The 19,606-nt window shown below is 40.9% G+C and overlaps 3 protein-coding genes across 5 annotated transcripts; 2 read left to right on the top strand and 1 right to left on the bottom strand.

The window, feature by feature from the left end:
* Positions 1-1,966: 1,966 nt before the first annotated feature.
* lcp2b (lymphocyte cytosolic protein 2b) lies at positions 1,967-6,026 on the top strand. Of its 2 annotated transcripts, XM_049585672.1 has the most exons (14): positions 1,967-2,130; positions 2,999-3,061; positions 3,167-3,213; positions 3,306-3,371; positions 3,461-3,489; positions 3,581-3,618; positions 3,746-3,953; positions 4,094-4,195; positions 4,291-4,377; positions 4,482-4,566; positions 4,672-4,744; positions 5,101-5,175; positions 5,358-5,507; positions 5,686-6,026. In XM_049585672.1, the coding sequence occupies exons 1-14, from the start codon at positions 2,053-2,055 to the stop codon at positions 5,809-5,811; spliced, it is 1,227 nt and encodes a 408-aa protein (XP_049441629.1). In that variant the 5' UTR covers positions 1,967-2,052; the 3' UTR covers positions 5,812-6,026. The 2 variants fall into 2 exon arrangements, with proteins under 2 accessions (XP_049441629.1, XP_049441628.1); XM_049585671.1 differs by having other exon boundaries at positions 2,999-3,213.
* A 1,908-nt stretch (positions 6,027-7,934) lies between these two features.
* Positions 7,935-9,570, bottom strand: syce3 (synaptonemal complex central element protein 3). Of its 2 annotated transcripts, XR_007450059.1 has the most exons (4): positions 9,228-9,570; positions 8,768-8,876; positions 8,328-8,629; positions 7,935-7,949 (listed from the first exon to the last, which is right to left on the bottom strand). XR_007450059.1 is itself a non-coding variant. In XM_049585673.1 (3 exons), exons 2-3 carry the CDS (start codon positions 8,874-8,876, stop codon positions 8,445-8,447), a joined length of 294 nt encoding a protein of 97 aa, XP_049441630.1. In that variant the 5' UTR covers positions 9,228-9,570; the 3' UTR covers positions 8,187-8,444. The 2 variants fall into 2 exon arrangements, 1 of the variants encoding a protein (XP_049441630.1); XM_049585673.1 differs by lacking the exon at positions 7,935-7,949 and having other exon boundaries at positions 8,187-8,629.
* A 1,214-nt stretch (positions 9,571-10,784) lies between these two features.
* On the top strand, positions 10,785-13,259 carry foxi3b (forkhead box I3b). The gene is made up of 2 exons (XM_049585721.1): positions 10,785-11,792; positions 11,980-13,259. Exons 1-2 carry the CDS (start codon positions 11,192-11,194, stop codon positions 12,540-12,542), a joined length of 1,164 nt encoding a protein of 387 aa, XP_049441678.1. The 5' UTR covers positions 10,785-11,191; the 3' UTR covers positions 12,543-13,259.
* The last annotated feature ends 6,347 nt before the right edge of the window (positions 13,260-19,606 follow it).

Genomic DNA, 19,606 nt, shown 5'->3' with positions numbered 1-19,606 from the left:
AGAGTTGGTGTTTGTTGGACCCCTCCACCACCCCTCCCACTCGTTCTCGTCTGACTTTTGCCGCCTTAACATGCACTCTTGTCCTGCCATGTTTCCTCCTGACGCCACAAAGCACCATTAAACTATAATGGTGACTGGCTGCATACCGTGCCGACATATCAGAGTCTGATGTCACTGTCCATGTGCTGGACTTCGACAACTTTGGAACAAGACCAGGTTGGTTAAAACAATACTTATAACTTTGATTATTTTTTATGAAAAATCCTTTTGATTGTTTTGATCTGAGGACCCTTATGGACTAAAGGAATATGAATATCTTACAGGCTAATCGAGGAATGGACACACAATTTGAGGTAGCCAAAAACCTGGCTTTATACATCCAAAGAACCTCTATAAAAAAGGACTGCTTGGCAACCAGACCAGGCATCTAATTGAGACAGCTGTTTCTTTGTCAAAATGTGTGGCAACATTGGGTTAGTAAAAGAGACTAGGAGTTTAATAGGGACTAGGCTTTTAATTAATTAAAGTTTTACCGTATTATGGAATTACCACTTAAGCAACACATTAGGTCTCACACAGTGGTCTGCAGCTTGGCAAGTGTCTTGCCTAGGTGTCATGCCTTCCACCATACCCTCCACCTCCAAAGGACGAAGTGAGCTCATACCCTACATCACTTTCGAAACATTCCTATAATGCAAATGAAAGGTACAAATGTAACGCATTTGTGGTTTGCAGAAGCATGCAAGCCAACATTTTCTTCTGGCCACAAACAGCATACAACTCCACATAAATATATATGGGTAAATGTAATTTTTTGGGGGGACAAAATAGGTTTCTAGCGCAGGTACAGGGACAGAGAAAGTGTGAGACCACTACACACAGAGTGACAGAAAATCCTTACTGAATGAGGATCAAGTAACACTCTCACAGACCAAAATACTCCCTCCCATCCTTCCCATTTGTCTGTTTGCTTCTGGGGATGTCCTGTATTTCCCATGCTATCCTGCTGTGTGTTAATGAAGGTTTTGCCCCGCAGGAAGCCCTCACCAATCCACCCCTTTATCTCCACTCTCCACTGAGTACATTACTGGTTCCATATTGGTCCCATATGATGCTGTTGCTTGGTTGTGATCTACAAGCAAGATGACCACAGCTGTCCATCTATTCATAAACCATCTTCTCCATATAAAGTGTCAGTTATTGATCCTGCAAGTTTTGAAGAATGAAAGAAACATTTTTCAGACTTCATAAAATCAACCACATTTTTCTGAATATTACCTAACACTGATTTAACCTTTCTAAAACTGTTGCATCCCTTGCTTTATAATCATCCTGTCTTTCCTGCTTCCTTCACATTGGCAGTATCATGTCTTTCACTGGGGGGATATGTTTCCCATTCAGGACAGAAAAGGAAAACAGGGGTGATCTCCCACAGGGACCCCCCAGGAGGACTCATGTATTCACCCAGACTTGCCTGGGGGTCTAAGAAGATTTGAGCGTGATTGATCATCCCTTTTCTCCTCTGCCCTCCTCTCTCACCTGGGTGTGAGATACCAAGAGGCCTGACACAAGGCAGGCTGAGGACAGCAACACAAATGTATGAGTATCATTTCAGTCCATTTAGAGCTGACCATGTTTAAAATTGTTTGAGAAATCTGCATCTCACATCAATGTCCTGCTGTTCAGTCAAAAATCAAACACATTAGTGCACATTAGTACAAACTAAACTGATGCACTGTATGTAGTTAGAAGCATGTGGTAATGTTTCTAGGTATCTGAAAGGAAATCAGCAGTCTATGTTTAGAGATACCTATACTCTGCAGTGAGTGCATGCACTGACATCACACATCTCAAGAATAACCACGGAAACAGACAAGTAAGACGATGTGCCACCACAAATGTTTATTTAAAGGACAGAGATGTTATGCTAAACTTTCATTTTATACGGTAGGTTGAGTGTGTTCAGGACTGCAAGAGCTTCCATTTTGTGAGCATACTGCTGCCATTAAACCCTTAACTTTTTGGCGAATGTGACACTTACAAGGCAGAAGAATGAGTTTAAACAGTGTTCCCTCTAAAGTGGAGGTGATGGGATGGAATCCCCAAAGCCTTGCTGACTACATGAGGAGGGTAAGTATCAAAAACGCAGCTTATGAGTGAAAAAACAAACAAACAAACAAACAAAAAAAACCAGTTTAATGTCTTCTGTAGCAGTCGAGTTCTTAAGTTTCATTTTGTTCTTCTAAGTTAATTTAAAATCTGAAGTGTTAAAAATATTTATCTTAAATAAAGGGACTATACAATATGTATGAAACTAAGTAAAAATCTACACTATTTAATACATACTGATTAAGTAATGTATGCAACAGTTCCGTTTCTGCATTTTCAGTGTTCGTTGTCTTGCATTACTCCGCCACAAATTGATGCATTATATTTTAAAACCAAATCTGACACTTTCCTGAGCTTATGAGCAAAAAATGTCGGCACTGCACACATTTCTGCAAACCACGGATATGTTGCTTATGATAATTGTATGTTAATATGTAGCGGATGTGTCGAAAAGTCTCTTTACATTTCAGCATTGCTGTACTGTGGTTAATGTGTGGTTATGTTTAGTCACAAAAAAACCACTTGGTTTTAGTTAGGAGCGAGTAATTTTTTGGCTTAATATACACCGTTTTGGTGCCAGAATTTTTTGTTGATCTCAAATAGTTGTCTGCAGCCGTCTCAGCTAGGTCTTACTCCATTCATCATCCCTTCCACCTCACGATGACAAAGTGAAGTGAGCTCATACACATATAATCAGAACATCACTTCAAAAACGTTGATATGCCATGTATGAAACAAACAAATGTAACACATCCGGGGTTTGCAGAAATGTGCAATGCCAACATTTTCTTCTGGCAACTGGGCTGCACTATTTCCAGACGACTATATAACTTCAAACATACAGTAAAAGTTAATCTACATGTTCTAAAAGTGTGTGACATCTTCTCAGCTTAAGTTATCCGGCTGTGACAGATTAGTGATAAAGAGCAGCATAAATGGAGCACAGTTCGTGGTAAGTATGCCCGTAGCTCTGGAGGCCATTCCATTTATTTACTGTTCTAAAACACAAGCAACTGATTTTCTATTTCTCACTAATATTCAAATCTACATCATCCAGCAAATGACTGCATGTGACCTTCAAGTGTTCCCCAGCCTTTATGTCCCGTGAGTCTGACTTAATATTTATTTATTTCACTGACATCAAACAGTTTTCCAACCAAAAATATTGATGAAAAACATATATTGTATCTTCATAGAATAATCACTAAGATCCAAAATGAAATCAACAAGATGGACCAGAAGAAGGGGGGCTTTGGTCTTAAGTACTAAAACTGATTTTATTTACAACTTCTACTGAAAGTGTCACTGTAACTGAACAATGTATGACTTTCTCATTTATTTTTTTGTGCAGATCAAAGGCACAGAAATACCCAAAACAAGGTAAACACCACTTGGGTTCAACTATGCCACTGATACAAAGCCATCATTACTAAGGCCTGATTACATTCTTTTACTGTTCATTTTCCTACAGTATTTGTACAGGAAGAACTTTGGGACTCTGATGAGTTTGTAAGTAAAAAGCCACCAGTTATCTTTAAAAGTTTGGCCACTTTAATGACTCAAACTTCAGTGTCAGAACAAATTGATAGTTGCACTTGTGCCCACTACTTGTGCCTCATGTCTGGGCTGTGGTCAGGACAATGACAGCGACCATGACTATGAGAGTTCGAACCAGGAGGAAGGGGAAGACAGCTACATCTGTGCTCTGACTGAGCCACAAACAACTGAGCAAGAAGACAGTGACGAGGCCTATGAAGAGAGCTGCGACGAGCCTTCCTCTGCAGACATAATAAAGCCACTTCAACTTCTGGGATTGGCTAAACATCAGGACAGTCACTACAGAGGTAGCAGAAAGCAACCTCAACAACAGTGCTGTTCACAGAGACATGCAAGCATGCCAGAAAACATATCAGTTTGTCTGCAGAATTGTTCCCATTTCTTGCAGGCCAAACTTAAAAAATTGTTTATGTATGTATGTGAATAGATCCTGTTCGTGAGCCGACTCCTGCTGAAAGGACCTCAAAACCTCCACACCCTCATCCACCAAGAATGAGCCATACCTCTCAGAGACCTTTCAAAGCACCAGGTGACTGTGGTACATTTAAAAACTCCACAACCACCTGACTTCTTGATGATGTTAATGATCTAATCCTTGTGTAAAATGCGTTTTCTCATTCCCAGCACCAGCCAGTCAACCAAATCTGACTATTGACAGGAGCAAGAAGCCTGGGCACTCTGGCCCATCCCAGACAGACCTTAAAAAATCAAGTATGCGCTGCTTATCATGTAGTGTTAGGAGTAGTTGTAACAGTTGAACAGCAAAATGTTGTGACTTTTCGCTTCTGTTTCACACTATCCATCATGTCCACAAGAGGGCAGCACTGACAGGGCTCCTGGATCATCCACAAGCAAGACCCCTAAACCAAGACCCCCGAAACATATAGATGTGGCCAACAGGTATACGGAACCCTGAGCAATTTATAAGTGTAGCAAGCCCTTCAATCCCAGTATACAATTATTTAGGCTTTTTAATTGTGTTTCATTCCATCTCTCCCCTCCCAGAGCAGATAAACCCGTTCCTCCAGTGCCAGTAGAGCTTTCTCAGGTTAAAAATTCAATGCCAGGTCCAAGAAAGGTGAGAATCAAAAGTGGAACCACAACTGAGTAATAATTTCCATTATTTTAGTTTGTTTGCTGGAGAACACACATGGTAAGGGTGAGCTTTTCTGTGCAATTACACCCACATTTGAGTACTTTCAGATGGGAAACAGCAGATGGCAATGTTGTAAAAAGGACACAGTGGTAGGACCCTTCTGTCTGCTCTCAGCTCAAAAGATTTGCATTTTATTCACTAGGTTGGATAATTGGAAACATCTGTTATATTTCTTTTACAACAATAGTGTAAAGCACATTTCTGTCAGTGTTAAAGAGAAATGAGAAGAGTTAGTTTATGTAGTCCTTACTATAAGTGTCTTATTATGTTGCATCCAGGGCTTGGATCCCAGCTGGTATGGCGGAAAGGTGACCAGACATCAAGCTGAAGCTGCTCTCAGAGAGGTGAACAAGGTCAGGTGTTGCCCGTCACGGTCTCATATATCTCATCCTCCTCTTCCTGGAACACAGACACAGACACACACATAAACACAAACCGTGCAGGTGAAATTTTACAGGATTTAACTTGCAGTATCACATTGAACTGACTCTATTTGTCTGTGTGTGCATGGATTTGTCCATATTTGTGTCTTTAGGATGGGGCATTTGTGGTAAGGGACAGCACACAAGGCAAGGTTGAGCACCCCTACACCCTAATGCTGCTGAAAGAAGGCAGGGTTTACAACATTATGATTCGTAACCAAGGCAACTCCTACTCCCTCGGCACTGGCCTCAAAAATACCAAGGTAAACTAAAAATGATGATGCCATTAACTATGATGTTAAAATGAGAGAAAAAGTCTGTATTCACTTAAACTGAAAAGTTGACATCTTGTGGCACGCCTCGGGGAGTGTTTGATGCTGACTTGTGCTGCGCTGCGTCATTAGGTCCCTGTCATCTTTTTTGTGTGCTGCTGTGCTGCAGAGTTTCCCCGGGGTGAAGGAGATGATTACCCATCACACACACACTCCGCTGCTGCTCATTGATGCCACAGACCAGAGCTCTGAAGCGCCGAGCCAGTGTTGTCTGCTGCACCCTGCGGGACTCTGACCAGCACCAACACCAAGCTTAATGTGGGTGTTTGCATCTGCCTCTGTATGCTAATTTGTACGCATGCATACTTGTGGCTTTTTTAGAAGCCTTTTTGGAACCAAACAAACGTCACAATTTTCGCAAACACAAAAGGTCATTATTACATAATTCTTTTCCTTTTTTTGCTTACTTCATTTGTATTTTTAGCAAACAGAATGAAAGAATGATTTTTGCAAAGCTTATGGTGTATATTCCATTAAACTATGTTTTACACAAACACACAGCATTACCTTTGTTCTTCATGCCTCAGTGTCATGTCAAGCTGGGGGCTGCTGCTTCAGAGCCTCTTGGATTTTCAGAAACACTGACTTGTCAGGGTGGCCAACACAAATGATCAGATCACATTGCCTCAGCTGGGTTCGCACTGCAGGCATAAGACAAATACCTTGTCTCACAAATGCCTCAGGTCACCACAGTTCTAAGATGTTCAGAAGTCACATTCCAAAAAATATAAGGCTTCACACCAAGGACGATAGTACCTAACAGGAAATGACCTGAATGATAAACTTAAAGGTATACTATGCAGGATTATCTTTAAAAAAAAAAAATGTAGAGACTCATACAGAAGGAATCCCTCTCAGTCTTCACGTATGACCTCCTGGAAGTGTATAGGAGTTTCTTCATCTGTAGAGACTCTGCCCTCTGCCTGTATTTTCTTATTTTCTTCTTATCTAACTGTGTTCTGGATGTTACTGTGCACCGCATGCAGGTGAGGTCATGACTGTATATAAAGGTAGCACGTAGGTGCAAGACAGTAAGCAGCACGCAACCAAAAGGAAGCTCCAAAAATCATGGACACAGCACTGAAAAACAAAGCAAACAAGAGTGAATCTGGGGTTGGCTTTTACTTTCTATTTTGCTGACAATAGTTTTTTACTAACAGTAACTGACAATTCCTGCATGACATATCTTTATTAGTGTACACTCCTCTCTATTTTGTCCTGTTATAAAGCAGTATTCATTGTATCTGATGCAAAGATACGATACTCAGACAGAAGTAACTCGCCTGAACAACGTAAATTGTTTGTGATCATTGACAAACTGCTATTTATTCAGATATATTCAAATATTCTACACATAAATTCTAACTAGGGTTTGAAAATGTTTGTGTAAGCTCTGGGAAACTGATTAATACTGTAAAATTCACTCAAAACACTCAGATTGAACAGAACAGAACAGAATTGTTCTATAATGCAATCCAGATTGAAAAAGAGGAGCAACTCACAGCTGGAACAATTATAACTCTAGGGGGTGAGACAGCACACACAAACTAAATGACTAAATGAGTATTTCACATCTAGGATAACAATTTTCTTTTTGTTTTAGTGGGTTTTAAATTCAAAACTGACAACAGCTCTCTACGATAACAGGTTGATTGACATCTGCTCAAGCATATCTTTTACAATTTCTTAATAGCGTAAAATAAAGTTGTTTCATTTCCTATAAACTACAAGCCAAAACAATATAGTGTTAAAAAAAAAAGTGGAGGGGCGACAGCCAACACTGACACCAAACCTCTGATGTTTGTTTTCAGGCGTTGAGTTGTTGAAATAAGCAGATAGCTCTAATCAAGTAAGACAACAAGCAGACAACTGTGACAGCCTCTTTGCCCACAGCTGTCCCCTCTGGCAAAAAAAGAAGTTGCAACATTATGCCTCACATCAAATGGCATGATGGACAACCATGTGAGGGAAATCCTTCCGTTAGTCCTATCTGCCCATCAGCAGAGTGCGAACTGACAGACATCATGTAGCATCGTGTAATGCTGCACCACTGACATCTACGAGCGAGGCTAATTTGAGCAGCAGTTGGTGCACAATAATCCATTTTTGGCTATCACATTTCAGATCTAGGGTAACAGTTACATCATGTGCTTTGCATATTTGCAAATCGATCATAAAGGTCATCTTACTGGCATAATTGATGCTTACTGACATTTTGGAGGTGTGCAGGGAGTGGATGGGGATAAACTTGTTGTACATACATGCCAGTTGATCCATGCAGTTAGACAAGGAGTCCAGCCCTTTCAGTATGTTTTCCAGATCAGTGCAGGCAGTTGAAGTAGCTTGCTCTGTGCTCTTCTCTGTGTTCTCCATCTGAAAAATAAATGCATAAGAACAAAACCGTTTATGTCAACTATTAATTTATGTAACACACAAAATCTAACAAACTTATGCTGATGTAACATTCTAATTAAAACAAACATAAAATGACACAGATACAATAAAACAGGTGTCATGCTTGTACATCCATGTCTATAAAAACACACAACACATTCTCATTTATTTTGTTTATTATTATTATTATTATTCAATGTAACAGATCAGAGCAGAACAAAACACTTTGGTACCTACGAAACAAAGTTTGCAGATCATACTAACATCAAGTAACAACTATCAAAGAGATGCAGTCTGCACATTACTGAATGAAACATACTGTTTTACACCAGAGAGCAGAAAAATCAGTCCACATACCTGCTTCTTCCAAGTAAAAATGAAAACAGAGCTTTAGCATTTACTTTAAAAGATTTAAATACTCCATCAGCCATTGTCCCTACTGTTTAGTACAGTATTCTTGTGTAAACTTTGACATCACATCTGAGTAGTAGCTATGACAGTAAGATCAGGACATGTGCCCATCTCTGGCTCCTGCTCTTGGTCTCCACACACAACTGCTCTGCATTTATGATGGGCTTCTTCCAGTTTCTGCATGGAGTCCCACAGCTCAGGACTGGTCTTCAGCGCCGCCATGTCATAACACATCCAGGTGAGCTGCACTACAGGTGGACAGAGGGGGATAATATCTGTATTAACACAACTCCAAGCCAAACCTGAGTCTTCGAATGCAAAGATATTAACTGAAGTCTTCCTAACACCGTGTGACAATGCAATGAGACACAGTAACGTTAACACACCTGATAAATTTTCAGTGTCTTCTATGAGTCTCTCCAAATCCCTTTTCATCTCCAACACGTCGTCGCTGCTGCTCTGCGGTGGCTCGGGAAGTGATTCTGCATCGGCCATCTAAACAAACCGGTAACGTTCACATTATATGACCTTAATCAGCCGTCGGTTAATCGCGAATAAACTTCTCCGCAACAAAAAACTTGAGCTAACTTAAGTGGCACCGGCAAGCCGTTACTGACGTTAGGTCACGGCAGCAAAGGTAAACGTTAGTTAGCTAGCTAGCTTACGACGCTGCGGTGTAACTGTTAGCAAGGTCGAGTTAGCATGATATTATAGTTGATATGAAGTTTTTGACTGATTTCGACATGTCAACAGGAATAATGGTATTCCCAAACGCTAGCAGGAATTTCAATAAGCAGTTTGTGGGGTAAGAGGTGTTATTTAATTATAAACTGTGCAAAAACTTACGGTAGAGGGCGTTTCTTCAGTAAGTCAGTTTGAAATAGAGCTCGCGCTAATTTGAGGGAATAAAACGACGCAATGCGCATTTTCGTGATGACGTCAGCTTCCTATGAATTATCAACAGTCTTATTCCATAAACGGGTTGTACATATTAGACAGCCACTGTAGGCAGGAGGATACATTGTGACGGCAAGACTTTGGAACATTAATAATAATGCTAAACTGTGCAATATCTACACTTACAAATTTCATCAGCCTGCCAATTTAATAGATGTAGCTTTTTTACTGTTTACTTATGACACTGCCCTGTGTGTTTAGGTGTTTACCTACTAGGCTATATTGCTCTGCATTTTTTCTTTACTGTTTACTTGTTTTAGCTGCTCTGTTTTTTACACTATTCACTTATTACACTTATTTATTATTTTATTTTATTGCCTTTTTGTTTGTTTGTTTTTGTTTTGTTTTGTTTTTAATTATGGTTCTTGTTTCCATTATCCCCCGATGTCAGCTGGGATAGGCTCCAGCGACCCCTGCGACCCCTGTCAGGAAGTGTTGACAGACAACAAATTATGTTGTTATGTTATGTTATGCTATGTTATCTTATCTTGATAATAAAGTAATAATATAAATATCAAACAGGATATTAGCTTACACATATAAAAGAAAAACAGGCTGGCATTTCAGTCCCAGTTACAGAGACTAAAGTTGAATTGGCTGAATAATAAAATACTACATATTCCAACTTAAAGTAATACTTCACCCACAGAATTACCATTTGTAAATCATGCCATACTTTCAATTCATGAACTCAGGTTTTCTTGCATGCCTCCACTGAAAATGGTGGACATATTGATTAATTGATTGATTGGGGACCACCTTGTTTATCAAAACTATATCAAAACATCTGTTTACAAACTTTAACACAACAAGTGTAGTGCAATCTAAGTCTCATTTATCCAGCTCAGTAGCACTTCCAAAACACATGCATATTTCAAAAAGTAAATAAATAAATAAATAAATGTGACTTTGAGGGAAGATAAGTTTCACTTTCAGTTTAATATTTTACACAATAAGGTAATAAGACCACTATTCCTACAAATGTAATGTTACATATTTCTCCTAGTTCTATGATGCATGTGCTGCAAATGGTAAAAAGAGGCCATTACAGGACTGCTATTGCTTTGTTTATCATAATTATCATTTTTTATTTATAACATAGGCTTATAAGTGTGGCCCGGCCTTTACAGAAAATAGTACTGTGCTGTATTAGTAATGTAATATTAAATATTGCATATATCCAAAACATTTAAAAAGGAAAACATTAGCCAGAGTGTCCACAAAATCATCTTTCTCTTGTAGGTGGTTGGTTGTTTATCTTCATAATGACTAAGCGGTCCATGACAGCAGCAGTAGCATGCTGGAGAAAGAATATTATTAAAGTATACAATCTAAATAAACGAACAGTATTATTTCAGTCTGTTTGAATTTGCATCATGCTCATCAAAAAAAAAAAGATACAGATGACTGAACTCAATTAATGCTGGAGTAACAGCTTGAGTGGAAAAATATTTAATTGAGGGTGAACAAAACCCCTGGAGGTAGTGAACTAGCTGACAGCAGGAAAAAAAAAACAGAGAAAGCAGGGACAGACTCCTCACCTGCGAAAAGCAGCCAATCAAAGGAGACAGTGGGCGTTTCCAGGGAAACAGATAAAGCAGGTATGACAGGTGACATCTTGACAAAGCAAGGGCAAACAGACAAGGCAGGGGTGGAGAAGAGGAGCCTACAACTTGGAAGTTCCAAGACCACCATTTGGATCAGCTCACATTCAAATACCTGCAAAGGTGTGAAGAAGAAAAAGACTTTTGGAGGCCGACAAAACCACTGCTGAAAGATTTGCTTAGAGAGAGAGGACAAGCTAAGGGCAAAAGGTGCAGAGGAGACTCTGAGAGGTGAGGAGAAATCTCACAATGTCTTCATTTGAGGCCCAGGGCCAGTCTCCTCCTCGGTGTGGCCCACAGTTCCCCAGCCTCGGCCAGGAGCCCCCTGAGCTCAGCATGTACAGTGACTGTTACTACCCACCTCCTTCGCTGCCAAGTCCTCAGCGCACCACTCCGACATCCTACGACCTGAGCGAGTACAGCACCTCTTCCCCAAACCCTTACCTCTGGTTCAACGGCTCCAGCATCAACACACCGCCCTATCTGGCTACTACCGGCCCACCTGGTAACCCCGGTCCTCCCTTTGTCCCTCAGCACTACGGCATGCAGAGGCCTTACCTGGGTCCTGCCGGAGCTGGGGGTCCAGGAGGGGAGCTGAGCTGGTTCTCTCTCCCCTCGCAGGAAGACCTGATGAAGCTGGTCAGGCCGCCTTACTCTTACTCGGCTCTCATCGCCATGGCTATCCACGGGGCGCCAGACAGGAGACTGACATTGAGCCAGATTTACCAGTACGTGGCTGACAACTTCCCTTTCTACAACAAGAGTAAAGCGGGCTGGCAGAATTCTATCAGACACAACCTGTCACTCAATGACTGCTTCAAAAAAGTACCGAGAGATGAGGATGATCCAGGTAATATTTTCTTTTCTGATTGTTTTTGTTTCTGTTATGAATACCTCTCTCTAGTAAGGGAAGACTTATATGATTTATTCATATCATTTGCAGTGCTTTCTGAATGTGCTGTAGTTTTTTCTTGGCGTGTTGCGTTATGCTAAGTTATTTAAATTGAACCTCACTATCTCAACATCTCACATCACAGGCAAGGGCAACTACTGGACACTTGACCCAAACTGCGAAAAGATGTTCGACAACGGAAACTTCCGCCGCAAAAGAAAGAGGAAGTCCGATTCCCTCTCCGGGGGCGACAGTGGCTCAGGGGCTCCAGATTCAGGTGACAGCGAGAGGGGCAGCCCTAAACACTCAACCTCCCTTAACATCTCCCCCACAGCGGACAGGATCCCCTCTCCATCATCAGGCCCAGCACCTTGTCTCAGCAGCTTCTTAACCGAGATGTCTGGAGTGACAGCCGCAGCAGCTACTGAGGTGGGAAGTGATGGGTTAAACAGGCCACTGCACCTTCCTTTAGATGGGCCTCATAGACCTGCGCAACCTGGGAGCTTTAGCAGCTACTCCCCCAACTCAGGCGGCCCAGAGTGGGTGCCACAAGTGCCAGCTCCCTCTGTGCTCTCCTCTTCACCCACCCACTCTTCCCTAGGCTACACTAGCCCAATCCTCAGCCAGTACAGTGGCTCCAACGGGCATTTCTACCCCTCACTGGGCTCCACAGGAATCATCTACCATCGTGAGGGCACAGAAGTTTAATAAGACATTGAGCGGGAAAAGTTTGGTCTGAAAAGACTCTTGACGGGAATTTTTTACCTGTCTGTTCACTTTTGTTTGAGAGAGATTCACCTGTGAGAGACAACACACACACAAACACACAAAGTTTGCGCTGACTGGGACAGTTGAGATCACTATAGCGTGTGACAGCAGAGTAAAAAGGCTTTGATTCCCACAGTAACAGCTGAGTCAGCCGCGAACGACCGCGAGCGTCACTCCCTGAAACCACAGTCAGCCTCGTTATCAGATCCTCAGTCAGCTTTTATTCACACTTAAGCTAGTCTCTATCAGATCTGACTCATTATTAACAGATCCTGGATCTGATCTGCTGACATCAGGCCATTCCACACTGCTATCTGTGACTCTTTGATAGTATCACCCATACACAGCGCTCAGACAGCACATTTAGAGGAGTAGTTGAATTACACTATTGTCTACATTGTGTGTGTACAAAAGGTAAAAGGTAGACTTTCTGTCATGGTTTTTGTAGTACTGACGCTAAAAAATCTGATGAACTTACAGTCTTTGAGTCTGATAGTGTTGATTGTACTTTGTAAATATGTCAATGTGTTGTGTAATGTTATACATGTATGTTGTTGGTGTGTTGGTACATCTGTTACTGTACGAAACTCATTCTGTATGTATGGTGTATGCTATACATGTTGTGTTTTTTGATATGAATAAAAGGTTTTAGAGTTCCACTGTTGTATTTCTCATTTTATTCTTATGCAGAATAATTATTACTCTGAAGCAATAAGTCAAATGATTCCCAAAAAAAAAAAAAAAAATAGGGAAAGCCAGACAATAAGCACTCACTGACAGAAAACAGTCCTGTCAGGAAAGCGATGACCAGTGGAGTAGAACCTGCATGTCGGCGTAACCTGAGCTTTGTGTGATGGATAGTTAACTGATTCTGCCAAACGGTGAAAATCCACATTCCCATGCTCTCCCTCTTCACTGCACGACACCTGAAATCTCTTTCTGTCAAACCATCTAAACACAGATACTGCTGACTGGATGCAAGCAGCTTTACAAGGAGAGAGGGGCTTATACTGTAAAAGGCTGTAAAGATGCTGAAGTGTGAATTAGCTGCTAGATAAACACAGGCACTTATAGCACAGTTTATAATTGCACTCTAACTAGCATCTCTGGATGAATTTCACCACTATTATGAAAAGCTATTTAATGTTATAGAGAGTGGAGAGTGTGTGGAAGTTAACCAAGAACATTCGGTACAAGCAATAGGTGTAAATGTAAAAGCTTTATTGCCACATGCACATGTACAAAGAAATTCATAGGTTGTTTTCTCCAGTGACTGTCATTTACAAAAAGGAAGAACATAGATTTAATATGCAGTATTCATAGAATAAAAATATAATGCAGCCTACTATAACAAAGTATTAAAAAAATAAAGATGCAACGATACCAGCAACACGCACACGTAAAGACAGGTGTGGAAGAGTTGTGTGAATTTGTGCAGTAAGTCAGATGCATAGCAGAAACAACAATCTGAACAGTAGATTCTGGTATATGCTTATATGTCTTAATACAGCAATTCTAAATCCATACTGTAATATGATATCAAAGAAAATATTTTATATTCAAACACATAGTTAAACCATCCAGTTATTGACAGCCATTTTCTACATTGGTGGATATAATGATTTAAATTGATGAACTGCGACTGATATTTGCAAATTATTTTCTATCCTGCTCTCTACGTGTCCTGCACATGTTATTTCAATAAATATAAACCCTTTGATCGGTGTCTCCCTTAGGCCTTTATTTACCCTGAAACACAGGCAGCATGACAATCATTTACACTAAACACAGAAAGAAAGACACAAAGAAAGCGCACTTAGAGTGGAATTTAACATCCTGGCACAATAGGTGAAGTGTATTAGTGGTTAGGGGGTTAGACGGTCAACCTGTCAAAAATTTGCATAACTGATTCCAAAACAAGTGATGAGGTTGCATTTGGATGGATCATAAAGTCCCGCTTTATTAGCTGTGTCAGGCTGGCGAGTATATCCGATTTAACAGAGGGAAATGTCCTGCCTCACACACCGAGCCGTAAACCTCGGAACTCATTCAGGGAATCCTGACTGTGCCAAAGCCATATGCAAATAGAGGATCTTTCTCTGCAGATATCACTTTTACAGAGTGGATCATGAGCCCTTTTTTTAACCCATTTGTGCCTGAAACTAAAAGATTGAATTTCCTTTGGTGGAAGTGTTCTCTGGACTTGTACCAATATGAAGAAAATCTCAAAATCAGTGAAACCATCTGGCTGAAAGATTAGTTTATCTTATTGTAGTCTTATATTTAAGCACATGGGACTATTGTTTTTTCTATGTATTTCATTATGACAGAAATCCCATGTGCCCAAAGTCTAAATATAGTACGATACAAAACTGTCTGTATCTCAGGAAGCAGCACAATCAAGTATTTGGTATCTCTGAACTCATAACATAACAACTCATAACATAACTATAATATCAAGAAAGATCTCATATGGATGTTAATGTTTTGCTCATTTTATTTCTTGATTTGATTGATAAAAGTAAGATTTTTCATGTGATTTAAAAATGTATACTATTAGATAGTATGTCCCTACCATTTAAAATCCTAGAACAATCAGAACAAATGTTGCTCTTCACACTAAATAAATAGTCTTTGGGCACAAGTTAAGTATTAAAGACAGAGGGACGGAAGTAGGAAATAAGCAGAGAAGAGTGAAGACAGAAGGGAAATATCACTGTCCCAACACATCACACTTTGAAGTTTATGCAGCTTCTAAGTTTTTTAGTAGTAGTTTTTACTTTGTGCCTTGCTCAGACTTTGTGCTGGCAGATGAAATAAGCAGCATCAAGAACAGGGGTGGCCTTTCGCCTTGTCGATCCAGCATGAGCTCTGTTTTTGAGTGCGTCTGCCAACAAGAACGTTGAAGAGCTTTTATCTCGGAGACTTCATTAACAGCAGACATCAACTTCTGCTGTCTTACTCAGACAGTTTCAAATTGATGCAAATTTGTAGCCGTTAATCACGCCAGGGATGGGGATGACAAGGTCAGGGGGAAAATGCAGTGCTGCAGATGGAGCCTTCCAGATAAGAAACAGTAAAACCTGAGGGATTTATCTTACCGGCTCCCTGAAACCAGAGTGCTTTTATTGAAACTCAAACACACGTTTTAATATTTTGGAACTTCCCTTGTCTACTCTATGTTGTTTATTTGGATAGTTATCCCACCTCATACACAGATCACACACTTGTCTTACTTGCTACAACATCCAATTATTACACTGTTTTACTCCTGGCTTTTCTTCTCATCTGCTTTTATCTTCTTCACAATGAAGCAAAAACACTTGAAGCCTCCATAAAAACTTTCATCTGTTTGATTTTCTGCTTCCTTTACCTTATAGCACATTCAGTTTCAAAATGAAGCTGTCACATACTGGAGCACAAGCTATTAGACATGTATTTTGGAGCACACTGGCTCTTCTATGATTCAGGGATGCCCACACACAGCATCCATCAATCACATGTTACTGTAGCTACGGACCTTCCTTGCCTCAGGCAGTAGAATTATTGCTCAACAGAGTGATACGATTAAAATCTATAAATCCTCATCTCCACCTGCCGCCTGGCTCGTGGCAGTCTTCCACACACCTGTCGAGCTAACGGAACGCACACCCCCTCACACATATATTGTTTATGTGTGCGTGCTTGTGTGTACGCGTTCGTGCTGTGTGGTGCATGCGAGTGTGTGGTGTTTATAATGTAAACTCAGACAGAGAACGATTAGAGCTGCTACGCATGAGAGATTTGTGTGTGTGTAAGAACTGATTATTGCGGTGTGGAAAAGATTCCTCACTGTGTGGTGGATAAAGACTTTGTAAAGTCTCATAAATCTGCTCATGTTTATTCCCTCTAAAGTGAGGAGATGCACCACTTAACTTTGGATAACTGCTACCTGAAAGGAGAACTAACTCTCCTGGTACCAAATCAACCCAAAACACACGCACGCACACACACACACGCACCCTCTGTATTTACTAAAACAGTCATGTCCTATCGAGGCTGTTTAGTAAACGGTAGCAGAGAACGTCAAGCCTGGAGACATGTGGTCATGCCCAGTGCTCCAGCTCTGCATTACCAGCTTGCTGTTATGTGTAAACATCCACACACACTCCAGACACACGCATACAGGTGATGAAAGAAGTGAAATACCTTGCCCTTTATCTGGGAGTCATTGAACAACCTTTTCTGTTTTTGTGCTCTTTAGAGGTCAACGGAAAACGCTAGAATTCCTTCAGTTTCTTCCACCATGGCTTGAATCCAAGTCCTGTTGGCAGAAGTTTGACACATGGTTGTTAGAAATGGACACATGAAATACTCTTGCTTTGAAAATCCTCACATTTTCAGCAGGATAGTTGCATTACTGAACGTCAGAAATCCGAACAACACTGCTTAACAATATAACTCTTAACAATGTCTAAATACTCAGACACTCGCCAAATTGCCATCATCAATGTCCTGCAGTCTTAGCTCCAGTTTAGAAGAGGTAGAAAAGCTCCTGGTTTGCCCAAATTCCGTTCAAGCTCTCCATGAAAAAAGCATAAAAAAGCAGCAGCTCCTTCTGTGTAAAATAATACATCCCAGTGTCTCAGACTCTGGAGAAGAAGGCAGTGAGTGATCTCCTCTTCCTAAACATGGCTTATATACACGATTTGGGGAAAAGAGAAGTTTAAAGACAAACACAGAGCGCAGTGAGACTGTGTGTATATATGAATCATTGCTATTTCACCCTAAAATATTTCTATGTCAACATGCAGTAAACATGGCGATATGAACAGGGTTTTGCAGTGAGGGAGGGAGAAGAAGGAAGAAGGGGGGAATGAGGTGTATACAGTCTGTCTTAGTGGATATCTGCTGAACTGGATGGGGTATCTAAGAAATTGGAAGCCTTGTGTTCTGTAACCCTTCTGTCCTTTTTCCTTTTTCTTATTTATTGACTAATAGCACACTGAGAGTTGAACTTTGACACAGTTTACCTGGTAGGATGGGTTAATAGGAGGCATGCTGTAAGCTCTATGTGCAGTAGGGTGGGATATCTTTAAGGCATCAACCAGAATAACCTGGTGCCAAGTAGTATCAAAACTGCTGGAGTCAGTCGATACCTGCATCCGATCCTTTTTGTGCCAAGATCTAAAAAATATGACTGTTTGTATAGTTTGCTTGCAATCACCACAAGTGTTCCTCACTTTAATGCAACATGTGATTGGCCCACTACTGAGGCAGCTATAACCCATACAGTCTGTGGTGTGGGGAGGTCGAGCGCGGTGACGGTAGTTCAGCATGCCGAGATTCCACGAAAGTTTAAAGTATGGCTACACTACACACCTGTGGCGTCTAGTGGTATTTATGCAGCTTCCAACATATGATGGGTATCAAGTAAAGTACGAATAAAGGTATTTAATGATCACTTTAAAGCAGTGGTTCCCAACTGGTCGGTCGCGGTCCAAAAGTGGGTTGAGGGTCCATTCTGAATGGACCGCAAGTGACTCGCCAACAAGTCAGCTTTGTAAAAAACACACTTTATTTTGAAGTACACTGAATTTCTGGCACAGAGCTTTTACTTTGAAGTGCTGTTTTCTGCTGTAGAGTGAATGACTGAAGGACAGCTCCTTGACAGAGATAGCAAACCAGATGGACAACATGGCCAAACGCAAGTATGAAATCTGGACCCCGTCGCTGGACCAGTTGGGAACCACTGCTTTAAAGGTATACTGTGCAGGATTGTCAGTTACTGTTTCTAAACACACTCTCCAGCAAAAGTGGAAGTAAAAGCCAACCCTCATTTGGTGTTTCGCCTCACTAAATTTGCATCTTTTTGGCATGGTGTCTCTTGGATGCCTGCTGCTTACAGTCTGGAACCTGGTCGCGACCTTTTTTAAAGGGCCAGACCTCACTGGAGCACTGTGGGGATACATGCCCATAAACATCGTGAACACAAAAGATAAGAAAATACAGGCAAAGGGAAGAGCTTCTGCATACATAAAATACTTCAAGTGGGTCCTAAGTGTTGATTGAGAGGACTTATTCTGTATGAGTCCATGTTGTTTTTAGGAAAATCCTGCATATCTTTAAGGGTACTGGTTCTAGTACTGGTATTGTAGTTTTTAAGCAAAACCAAGACCTAATAAGCAGATATCTTTGTATGATTGAAAAATTTCTGGGCAACATTACAAGATTATCATATCAGAAGTGTTCTGGTTTCCATTTGTTGTACTGACCCATCATGTTTGAGCAGGCTCTGGTCGCATGTAGGTAGACAGTCCATGTGGAGAGCAAAAGAGGAAGAAACACTGGCTGAAATGCAATCTTGGAACCCCTTCCCTATTGTCTGATGCTTTCATATGCAAATACAGTATCTTTTTATAGAGATTAGTCATCTTTCAATTCCTACTACATTCTCACTTACTAACCCGACGGTAAACAAAGGGAAAGTCTTAGCCAGGATGTCCATTTCCATTATCTGGATATCTGATGGCTGCATTGTAACCCCTGAAATAATGGTGTTCCAGAGGCCAAATTATCTGACCTATAGCCAATGGGTTTGCAGGTTGTGCAGTTCTGGGGTCAAAAAATAAGAATGAAGCCCAGACATTCAGTCCTTTTCAGCAATGCTCTACCATGTAGGTCTATCAGTTGGTCCACCACTTTGCTCCAGACTGAGATATCTCCACAACTACTGGGTATATTGTATCATAAAGGTTAATCATGCAGGAGAATGTATGGAAAATCATATAGTGGGGCTCTGGTTTTAGATATAAGTGCATCAGTTATTGCTTTTGATAGTACAGTATGGCTCCCTGTAAAAGCTGGCTAACCCTGATAAAGGCGAAGAGGAAATGTAATTTAACAAGTGGCATTATTATTGCTCTCAGGAAGCTCTATCTAATATTATTCCTTCTGGGTGGGACATGGCGTAAAATCACTTGCTGAGTATACAGCCCAGCTGAGTGCATTCAGCTCCTCTACAC

Source organism: Epinephelus fuscoguttatus, linkage group LG9, assembly GCF_011397635.1.
Source record: "Epinephelus fuscoguttatus linkage group LG9, E.fuscoguttatus.final_Chr_v1".
Taxonomy (NCBI): Eukaryota; Metazoa; Chordata; class Actinopteri; order Perciformes; family Serranidae; genus Epinephelus; species Epinephelus fuscoguttatus.
The sequence above is the reverse complement of the archived record's forward strand: the minus strand, read 5'-3'. Positions and strand labels throughout refer to the sequence as shown.